Below are 11528 nucleotides of genomic sequence, written 5' to 3'. Positions count from 1 at the left end.
GGTTAACCCAATGAGTGAGGCCAGGGATCGAACCCGAATCCTCATGGGTGCTAGTCAGCTTCATTTCTGCTGAGCCACAACAGAAGCTCCAACAGGCTCTTTTTGAATCGGGGTTTTCTCAGTGAAGGAAGCAGAGTCCCTACCTCACATGGGCTGGTCACCACCAGGTGGGTGAGTGGCCACTTGGGCCCAGTTTTCAACTCTGAAGTTAATGAAGCACAGACATGAGCAGAAGTGAAGCTAATACCTCAGTCTGTAGACTGAAGAGTTGACTCCAAGGCACAGCCTTCCTCCAGCTTTCTTTGCCTACTAAGCCAGCCTCCTCGTTTTGTGCCTGAAAGCCTGGGGTCAAGTCACTTCGGTAACATTTTGCCATCCTTTCAAAAAAAAGGCTATGTGCCCGAAGTTTTGGTGTTTTGTCACTTGCTGTTGCAAAACTTCCCTGGAGTGAAGGGCTGCGTGGGCAGGAACCTAGCGCTGAAGTTCCAGTGGGAATACCTCGGGTTGAAGCAGGGCCCCTTCCACCGAGAGCAGGGGAGGATGGAGGTCCTGACAGCCGGTAATAGGCGCTCTCAGGAGCTGGAGTGGGAGGAAGAGAAGGGGAACCGGGAAGGAGAGGGAGAGGGGGAGGACCAGCCGGGGACCCGGGAAGGGGAGGGGGAGGAGGAAGAACAGCCGGGGACCCGGGAAGGGGAGGGGGAGGAGGACCAGCCGGGGACCCGGGAAGGGGAGGGGGAGGAGGAAGAACAGCCGGGGACCCGGGAAGGGGAGGGGGAAGGGAGTAGCTGGGGCTCAGAGGAGCTGCTGCGGGGCCTGGAGGAGAGCAATCTCGCCGAGCGAAGAGGAAGAGGTCACGGGCACCCCAGAGAGCTGGGGGCGTTGGACGCGGAAGAGGAGAGGCGCCCGGGAGGAGCGGGGGCGCGGGCGGGGCGCGGGCGCTGCGGGTGGAGCCAAAGGCAGCACCGGCCCGGAAGGCAGCCCCGACTCGCCCAAGGTGGATCCTGGGCGGCGGCGTGGAGGCGGCAAGGCCCAGGAAGACGTGGGGCGCCCCGTCCAGCTCAAGGGGACGCGGAGGGGAGCCGAAGAGAGAGCCGGGCGCCCCGCCCGGGGCCGAATCCAGAGCCGGGGCGCGGAGGATACGCGGCCCGCGAGGGGCGGCAGAAGCGCTGGCCGCACCCATTGGTGGAAACAGCGGCTCCACTCCCGTTGGTTCAAACGCCTCCATCCGACAGAAGTCCAGCGGCAGCTCCGCCACGCGGCTCGCCGAGAACGCCGTTCTGCCTTGGAAGTTACCCGCTGCGAAGCCCGCAGATTCTTGCAGCTTAAGTTTTTTCTTAGACAGACGTTTCGGTTTGAATTCGTCGTTGCTTTCAGAGGACGCTGAAAGAAGCTGCCCGGAAAGGAAAAAGCATAAGGAGCACGGAAATCATCAACAGTCCCGCAAACGTCCTTGCCGCCAGCTGACCTCGGTGGGGGAGCTTTTTGCTTCGCCCATTTCCCCGAGAAGAGTAAGGGTTCGAATCACTCAGCCGAGGTACGGAATCTGGCACCGGGAGACAATATCAGCGAAAAATACCCGGAAGAGCTTAGTCTCTCTTTGTTCTTGGATAATGGAATTTTGAACACCCCTCATTTTCCACAAGACGACACTAAGCACCCAGGATTTGACAGCTGGCAACATCCGAGTGTTGTTAGCCCTAAAATAAGCTGATAATGTGAAATAAGTTATTCCCGTCTTTTATACTGCTCTAGAGCAATATTAAGAAAATAAAACTGGGAGTTCCCGTCGTGGCGCAGTGGTTAACGAATCCGACTAGGAACCATGAGGTTGCGGGTTCGGTCCCTGCCCTCGCTCTGTGGGTTAACGATCCGGCGTTGCCGTGAGCTGTGGTGTAGGTTGCAGACGCGGCTCGGATCCTGCGTTGCTGTGGCTCTGGCGTAGGCCGGTGGCTACAGCTCCGATTCGACCCCTAGCCTGGGAACCTCCATATGTTGCGGGAGCGGCCCAAGAAATAGCAACAACAACAACAACAACAACAAAAAAGCCAAAAAAAAAGAAAAGAAAACTGGGGGAAAAAGTCAGAAACCTTAAAGTAACTATATTAACATATCTTTTACACCAGAATATGAAAATGTGCATAACAAAAGGGAGTGAAGGATGTTATGTTACTATTATTCGAATGTAATTTAAATAGTATTCCTTAAGAACTTGCATGTAAATAAAATCCAATTTTATATGAATTGCCAGTCCTTGAGGTATTTTGGAAATAATAAGCTTTTTTTTTTTGTGGCCAAAATCTGAAGATTTATTATTATTATTTTTTAATGGCCATAGCCACAGCAAATGGCAGTTACAGGACCAGGGATTGAATCCAAGTACAACCTATGATGCAGCTGTAGCAACACCATCTATGGTGGGCTGGGGATCAAACCTGCGCCTTTGCAGCAACACAAGCTGCTGCAGTTGGATTCTTACCCCACTGCACCACAGCAGGAACTCCCCAAATCAAAAGTTTCTTTGTATTAAGAGGATGTGGTATATATACACAATGGAATACGACTCAGCCATAAAAAACCAAAATCATGCCATCTGCAGGAACATGGTTGGAACTAGAGACTCTGATACAAAGTGAAGTAAGTCAGAAGGAGAAAGACAAATACCATATGATATCACTTCTATCTGGAATCTAATATGTGGCACAAATAAACCTTTCCACAGAAAAGAAACTCATGGACTTGGAGAAGAAACTGGTTGCCAAGGGGGAGGGAGTGGGATGGACTGGGAATTTGGGGTTAACAGATGCAAACTACTGCCTTTGGAATGGATAAGCAATGAGATCCTGCTGTGTAGCACTGGGAACTATATCTAGTCACTTATGATAGAGGATAATGTGGGGAAAAGATTGTACGTATGTATGTGCGACTGGGTCACTTTGCTTACAGTAGAAAATTGACAGAACAACTGTAAATCAACTATAATGGAAACAATAAAAATCATTAAAAAAAAGAGCAAGAAGCAATAAAGACAACCAACCACTAATACCGCCATGAGAGACCCATGTGGGCCATGGGTAACACCAAACAACTAGGAAAGAAGAAATACTTGTAAAAAAAAAGTTTCTTAATTGGAGTGGCTATCCCATTTACATTTGCTGCAATTATTGTGTGGCTGGGCTTAAGCATAACGTCTTGCTATTTGTTTTCTATTTATTGGAAATAATTAGCTTCTAGTTTTACCAACGTAAATGAGGTATTTTTTTTTAGGCCACACCCAAGGCATATGGAGATTCCCAGGCTAGGGGTCTAATCAGAGCTACAGCTGCTGGCCTACACCACAGCCATAGCAACGGAGGATCCGAGCTGCGTCTGCAACCTACACCACAGCTCATGGCAACACCTGATCCTTAACCCAGTGAACCAGGCTAGGGATTGAACCCGCAACCTCATGGTTCCTAGTCGGATTCGTTTCTGCTGCACCACTACGGGAACTCCTAAATGAGCTATTTTAGAAAAGAAGTAGGACCTTCCTGGTGGCTTAGCAGGTTGAGGATCTGGCATTGCTGCTGCTATGGCGTGGGCTGCTGCTGTGGCTCAGGTTCAATCCCTGGCCTAGGAACTCCGCATACCACGGGCCCAGCCAAACAAGAAAAAAGAATTATAAAAAGGAGTACTTGGGAGTTCTGTGGTGGCTTAGAGGTAACGAACCTGACTAGTATCCATGAGGACTCCGGTTCAATCCCTGGCCTTAATCTATGGGTTAAGAATCTGGTGTTGCCGTGAGCTGTGGTGTAGGTCACAGATGTGGCTCAGATCTGGCATTGCTGTGGCTGTGGGATAGTACAGCAGCTACAGCTCCTATTCCACCCCTAGCCTGGGAACTTCCATATGCCGCATGTACGGCCCTAAAAATAAAATTAAAAAAAAAAAAAAAAAGAGTATTCCTTTCCCAACTCACACAAATCTCAAGTGTATATGGCAGAACATATGACAAGACACACACTTCAAAATAATATTTACAAATAATGCTTATCTGTTTAAATTTTTCTTAAATGAGCAAAGTGAAAAAGAGCAATAGTGATGGACCATACCCATCATATATTAAAGAATTTTATAAAATTATAATAATTAGGAGTTCCTGTTGTGGCGCAGTGGTTAACGAATCTGACTAGGAACCATGAGGTTGCGGGTTCGATCCCTGGCCTTGCTCAATGGGTTAAGGGTCTGGCGTTGCCGGGAGCTGTGGTGTAGGTTGCGGAGGCAGCTCGGATCCCGCGTTGCTGTGGCTCTGGCGTAGGCCGGCGGCTACAGCTCCGATTCGACCCCTAGGCTGGGAACCTCCATATGCCGCGGGAGCACCCCAAGAAATGGCAAAAAGACAAAAAAATAAAAATAAAATAAAATTATAATAATTAGACTGATTTATGGAACAGAATAGATGGTCCAGCAACAGATCCTAAAACAAGTAGAAATTTAGTAGATGATAAAGATGGCATTTCAAGCCAATTCAAGGAAAAGGAGAATTATTCAGGGAGTTACCACTGTGGTGCAGTGGGTTAAGGATTCGGCATTGCTGCAGCTGTGGTGAAAGTCACAGTTGTGGCCCGTGTTCAGTATCTGACCTGGAACTCCCACTTCCATATGCCGTGAGTGTGGTGAAAAAAAAAAAAGAAATTACTCAATAAATGGTGTTGGGAAAAGTGGGAGCCACCTGGAAAAGTATAAGGTGGTTCAGTACATCCTATCTCGTACCAGGAAAGCTTCCAGTTGGATGAAGTTTAAAGGTAACATGAAACCATAAAACTATTCAAAGAAATAAATAAAGGGAAAATTTTAAAAAGCATCATCTTGGGAGTTCCCTTGTGGCTCAGTGAGTCAATGATCTATGGCTCGGGTCACTGCTATGGTGCTGGATCAGTCCCTGGTCCAGGAATTTCCACATACCACAGGTGTGGCCAAAAACATTTTAAAAAATCATAAAGTGCATAATCTCTGGATAGGAAAGATATTTCTAAACATGACAAAAGACAAAGCAATACAAAACAAACCCAAGGATTTAAAAACTGACTGTATTAAAATATAGGCAGAAAGATAATAAAACAATATCAAAATACAAATGGCAAACTGGGAAACCAATTTTTACGACTCGTATCATAAAGGGGTAATTTCCCTAATTTATAATTTTCCTAAAATAAATAAGAAAATGACTAACATCACAATTTAAAAAGATAAAAGACATTAACGGATAATGCATTGGAAAGGTTATTATGTAGGGCTCTTAGGAATCTGGAACCATGCCCCTCTTCATTCATAAATAAGGCAATGAGGAGCTCCCGTTGTGGCTCAGTGGTTACGAACTCAACTAGCATCCATGAAGACGCGGGTTCGATCTCTGGCCTCGCTCAGTGCATTAAGGATCTGGCGTTGCTGTGAGCTGGGGTGTAGGTCACAGAGGAGGCCCAGATCCTGCCTTGCTGTGGCTCTGGCGTAGGCTGGCAGCTACAGCTCTGATTGGACGACTAACCTAGGAACCTCCGTTTGCCACCAGTGCGGCCCTAAAAAAAAAAAAAAAAAAAAAGACAAAAAAGAAGACAAAAAAAAAAGGCTTAGGAGTTCCCGTCGTCACGCAGTGGTTAACGAATCCAACTAGGAACCATGAGGTTGTGGGTTTGGTCCCTGCCCTTGCTCAGTGGGTTAAGGATCTGGCGTTGCCGTGAGCTGTGGTGTAGGTTGCAGACGCTGCTCGGATCCCGCGTTGCTGTGGCTCTGGCGTAGGCCGGTGGCTACAGCTCCGATTCGACCCCTAGCCTGGGAACCTCCATATGCCGCAGAAGCGGCCCAAAGAAATAGCAAAAAGACCAAAAAAAAAGGTTTAAAAAATAAATAAGGCAATGAAAATTAAAATGTCAGTAATAAAAGGTATCACTAATACAGCTATCAGATTTGCAAAGATCCAAAATTTGAGTAATACACTGGATTAAAGAGGGAATAGACTAACAGCCTCTCATATGCTGCTGGGAGCATGGATTTATATAACTTTATACAGGCGAATTTGGCTGGAGCTGAATAACAATTACAAAAGAGATTCCTCTGGGTATAACCGCGAAGCTGCACACTTCAAGAGAGGAGTTCTGGAAATACAGGAAACCGTCACCACAGCGGAAGAGCTCCCAAACGCTTCCTGAGCCCTTTTGTAACTCAGCTCATTCCTCCCCTGCCTGCATTCAGTAACTTTAGATGGGTCTGCATATATTTGTATCAGTGGAATCCTGTAGTTTCTATTCTTCAACTTTTTTTCCTACTAAAGACGGAGAATAGCTGCCCTCGCACGCATCCATGTTTTGTATCAATGGTGCTGCATGAGGAGGTTCCCAGGCTAGGGGTCGAATGGGAGCTGCAGCTGCCCGCCAACGCCACAGCCACGGCAACACGGGATCGGAGCTGCGTCTACAATCTACACCATAGCTCACTGCAATGCCAGATCCTCAGTCCGTCCAGTGGGGCCAGGGATTGAACCAGAGTCTTCATGAACACTAGTCGGGGTTTGTCTCTGCTATGCCACAACGGGAACTCCTTCTTTCATGTTTTGTTTTGTTTTTTGTCTTTCTAGGGCCATGCCCACAGCGTATGGAAGTTCCCAGGCTAAGGGTATAATCAGAGCTGCAGCTGCCCGCCTACACCACAGCCACAGCAACTCAGGATCCTAGCCACATCTGCGACCTACACCGTAGCTCACAGCAACACCGGATCCTTAACCTACCGAGCAAGGCCAGGGATCAAACCCGTGTCCTCATGGATGCTACTCAGATTTGTTTCCACTGAGCCACAACAGGAACTCAAAATTCTGGCTTTTAACTGGAGTGTTTATACCACTTAAGTTTTATGTGCTTATCAGTACAGTTGGATTAAAACTTACCACCAGGCTATTCTAACGCTATTTGTTGCAAAGCCAGTCTTTTCTCCATCGAATGATCTTGGCACGCTTGTCAAAAATCATCTGACCATACACGGAAGGGTTCCTTTCCATGCTCTCTATTCTACCCCACTGGTCCCTAAGTCTGACTTTGTGACTCTATCCCGATCTTGATTACTGTTCCTTTGGAGTAAGTTGTGAAATCAGGAAGTGTGCGTACTCCAGTTTTATTCTTCTTTTTCAACGTTGCTTTGGCTATTTGGGGTCCCTTGAGATTTCCATATGAATTTTATGATGGGTTTTTCTATTTCTGCAAAAAAGTCACTGAGATTTCACTGCAGATTGCATTGAATCTGTAGACAGCTTCGGGTAAGAGTGACATTTTAACAGCATCAGGTCTTCAGGGTCACTGATTCTTCTGCCTGATCAAATCTGCTTTGAATTCCTCCAGTGAGTTTTTCATTTCAGTTATTATACTTTCTAGTTCCGGGATTTCTTTTTGGTTTCTTCCTTCTCCCTTTTTTGGCCTCCCTGTGGCAACATGGAGTTCCCAGGCCAGGGATCAGATCCGAGTCACAGCTGTGGCGACGGCTGTGACAACACCGGATCCTCTGCCTGCGTCCCAGCACCCAAGGTGCCCCTGATCTCGCTGTGCCTCAGTGGGAACTCCTCTTTTGGTTTCTTTTAAGGCCTTCTATCTCCCCTGATGCTTCCGTTTTGTTCACATACTGTTTTCTGTTTCTTCTTCTTCTTCTTTTTTTGTCTTTTTGTCTTTTTTAGGGCTGCACCCACGGCATATGGAGGTTCCCAGGCTAGGGGTCCAATTGGAGCTGTAGCTGCCAGCCTACGCCAGAGCCACAGCAACGGGGGATCCGAGCCGCGTCTGCAACCTACACCACAGCTCACGGCAACGCCGGACCCTTAACCCACTGAGCAAGGCCAGGGATCGAACCCGCAACCTCATGGTTCCCAGTTGGATTCGTTAACCACTGTGCCACGACGGGAACTCCCACACAGTTTTCTTGACTTTGTTCACATTTTCCTTTAGTTCTTTGAAAATCTTTAAGACGGTTTTTTAAAAGTATCTAATATATCTGCCATTAAGCCTTTCTGAGGGACAATTTCTGTTGTCCCCCCCCCTTTACTGAATAATTACTCTCCTGTTTCGTGTGTGTCTCGTAGCTTTTTACTGAACACCAGACATTTTAATCTAATAATGCGCTAACTCTGGAAATGAAATCCTCTCACTTGCCTAGGGTTTGCTACATTTTTGGTATTGTTCTTATTTTCTTCGTTGTAGGCTGCCTGTGTGCTGAGGCTCAGCCTGCAATGTAAGCTTAATGTCTTTTGCATCTTGTCGGGGCTTGGAACGACAGACGTAGGTGCAAGAACAGTGGCCGCCAGCCTCTTTTCGTCTCTGTGACCAGAGGCAGGAATCGGTGATCAGAGCATAGACGCCCACTGTTTGGAGGGCAGGGTCCCTTTCGCCCACCCCAGCTCCTCTTAGCTGTGTATAAGATGCTCCAGGAACACCCGTGCCTGCCACATGGCTGGGGAAGGGGTTTGGCAGCTGCTATTGTGCTAATAGCTAAATTTTTTGGAAATCAACCACAATTTATTGTCCAAGCTCTCCCCTGGATGTTGTAAGCCTTCAACAGAGGCGAGAGTTGCATCATACATATATATGACAAGACACCATCAAACTCCTAGAAGAGAACACAGGCAAAACATTCTCTGACATGAACCATCTGAATGTTTTTTTAGGTCAGTCTCCCAAGGCTGAAATACAAACAAAAACAAGCCAATGGGACCTAATCAAACTTACAAGCTTTTGCACAGCAAAGGAAACCATAAACAAAACAAAAAGACAACCTGTGGAATGGGAGAAAATAGTTGCAGATGATGCAACTGACAAGGGCTTTATCTCCAAAATATACAAACAACTCATACAACTCAACAGCAAAAAACCCAACAACCCAATGGAAAAATGAGCAGAAGAGCTGAATAGGCATTTCTTCAAAGAAGACATATAGATGGCCAACAGGCACAGGAAAAAAATGCTCAACATCACTAATTATTGAGAGAAATGCAAATCAAAACTGCACTGAGGTACCACCTCATGCTGGTCAGAATGGCCATTATTAACAAGTCGACAAATAACAAACGCTGGACGCTGGACGGGGTGTGGAGAAAAGGGAGCCCTCCTGCACTGTTGGTGGGAATGTAAATTGCTACAACCACAGTATGGAGGTGCCTCAGAAAACTAAAAATAGAACTACCATGGGACCCAGCAATGCCACCCCTGGGCATATATCTGGACAAAACCCCCCTTTTTTTTAGGGCCCCACCTGCATCATATGGAAATTCCCAGGCTAGGGGTTGAATTGGAGCCGCAGCTGCCAGCCTACACCACAGCCACAGCAACACAGGATCTGAGCTGCGTCTGCCATGTTTTTGACCTATACCACAGCTCATGGCAACGCCGGATCCTTAACTCACTGAGCACGGCCAGGGATTGAACCCTCCTCCTCATGGATGCTAGCTGGGTTTGTCACTGCTGAGCCACAACGGGAACTGCCTGGACAAAACTTTCTTTCAAAAAGGTACATGCCCCTCTCTGTTCACTGCAGCACTATTCACAATAGTCAAGACATGGAAACAACCTAAATGTCCATCGACAGAGGAGTGGATAAAGAGGATATGGTACATATACACAATGGAATATTACTCAGCCATAAAAAGAACAAAATAATGTCATTTGTAGCAACATGGATGGAACTAGAGAGTCTCACAGTAGGTGAAGTAAGTCAGAAAGAGAAAGACAAATACCATATGATTTCACTTACATGTGGAATCTAAAATTTGGCACAGATGAACCTGTCTGTAGAACAGACACAGACCCAGAGATGTGGAGAGCAGAGTTGTGGTTACCAGGGGGAGGTGGGAGGGAGTGGGATGGAATGGGAGTTTGGGGTTAGGAGATGCAAACTACTGCCTTTGGAGTGAATAAGCAGTGCGGTCTCGCTGTATGTCACAGGGAACTATATCTAATCACTTGTGATAGAACGTGATGGAAGAAAATATGAGGAAAGAACGTACATATGCATGACTGGGTCACTTTGCTGTATAGCAGGAATTGACAGAACAGGAGCTCCTACTGTGGCTCGGCAGTGATGAACCCAACTAGGATCCATGAGGACGAGGGCCTTGGTCCCTGGCCCCGCCCAGTGGGTGAAGGATTCGGCGTTGCCGGGAGCTGTGGTGTAGGTCACAGATGCAGCTTGGATCCCAAGTTGCTGTGCTGTGGTGTAGGCTGGTAGCTGCAGCTCTGATTCAACCCCTAGCCTGGGAGCCTCCACATGCCGAGGGTGTGGCCCTAAAAAAAAAGAAAAAAAAAAGATGAAATTGTAAATCAACCATATTTAAAAACAAACAAACAGAAAACCTGAGCCACCGCAGGGACTCAAGCTGCTTCAATGACAACACCGGGTCTTTAACCAGCTGCACCACAGCAGGAACTTCTTTCCTTTTTTTTTTTTGTCTTTTTTTTGTTGTTGTTGTTGTTGTAGTTGTTGTTGTTGTTGCTGTTGCTATTTCTTGGGCCGCTCCCGCGGCATATGGAGGTTCCCAGGCTAGGGGTCTAATCGGAGCTGTAGCCGCCAGCCTACGCCAGAGCCACAGCAACGTGGGATCCAAGCCGCGTCTGCAACCTACACCCAAGGTCACGGCAACGCCGGATCGTTAACCCACTGAGCAAGGGCAGGGACCGAACCCACAACCTCATGGTTCCCAGTCGGATTCATTAACCACTGCGCCACGACAGGAACTCCTCCTTTTTTTTTTTTTTTTTTTTTTTTTTAGGGCCACACCTGCGGCATATGGAAGTTCCCGGGCTGGTGGTCCGATCTGAGCTGCAGGTGCCGGCCTACACCACGGCCACAACAATGCCAGGTCTGAGCCGCATCTGAGACCTGAGCAAGGCCAGGAACCAAACCACATCCTCATGGGATCTAATGGGGTTCTTAACCAGATAAGCCGCAAGGGAAATCCTCCTCATTTACCTCTGCACACGACTTCCAGTTTTTACTCAAGTCACACTTTGCAATTTCCATCACGTTCCTGGCTTATAAAGGCCACAGTATAAAGCAGCATAAACTTTAAGAAGTACTGGTGGTAAATGTAGGTTATCAGTTAGGACTTTTACCACAACTTTCACTGTGAACGTATTATCTCATTAGAGCAGGTGACGTTAGCTTCCCATATGACAGTTTGTCACCAGCACAGTTGTTCCCGTTTTGTGCCACATCTGTATATAGTGACATTCTGAGCCATGTGACAGGGCTGCACAAATGTGCACAATTTCCATCACCAGAGAGGTAAGAGTTTCTGCACATACGAATAGAAAGGGGGCTATTTTATTTATTTCTGGGCCACCCAGCGGCATATGGAGTTCCCTGGCCAGGGATTAGATGTGCGCCACATTGCAACCCATGCCACAGCCGTGGCATCGCTGTATCCCAAACCTACTGTGCCAGGGCAGGGCCTGAACTTGCATCCCAGTGCCCCAGAGATGCCTCTGATCCCACTGTGCCACAGCGGGAACTCCCAAAGTTGCTAT

At 47.4% G+C, this 11528-nt stretch overlaps 1 protein-coding gene across 2 annotated transcripts in view; it reads right to left on the bottom strand.

Moving 5' to 3' along the window:
* Positions 1-11528, bottom strand: part of PARP4 (poly(ADP-ribose) polymerase family member 4) — an 85150-nt gene that overhangs the window by 11829 nt on the left and 61793 nt on the right. For both annotated transcript variants that reach the window (XM_047756457.1, XM_047756456.1), the window contains exon 31: positions 248-1390. In XM_047756457.1, the coding sequence (XP_047612413.1) occupies positions 248-1390 (1143 nt within the window). The remainder of the gene's footprint in view (positions 1-247; positions 1391-11528) is intronic.

The sequence above is a fragment of the Phacochoerus africanus genome, chromosome 13 (assembly GCF_016906955.1).
Source record: "Phacochoerus africanus isolate WHEZ1 chromosome 13, ROS_Pafr_v1, whole genome shotgun sequence".
Taxonomy (NCBI): domain Eukaryota; kingdom Metazoa; phylum Chordata; class Mammalia; order Artiodactyla; family Suidae; genus Phacochoerus; species Phacochoerus africanus.
This window is presented reverse-complemented; position numbering and strand designations above follow the sequence as displayed.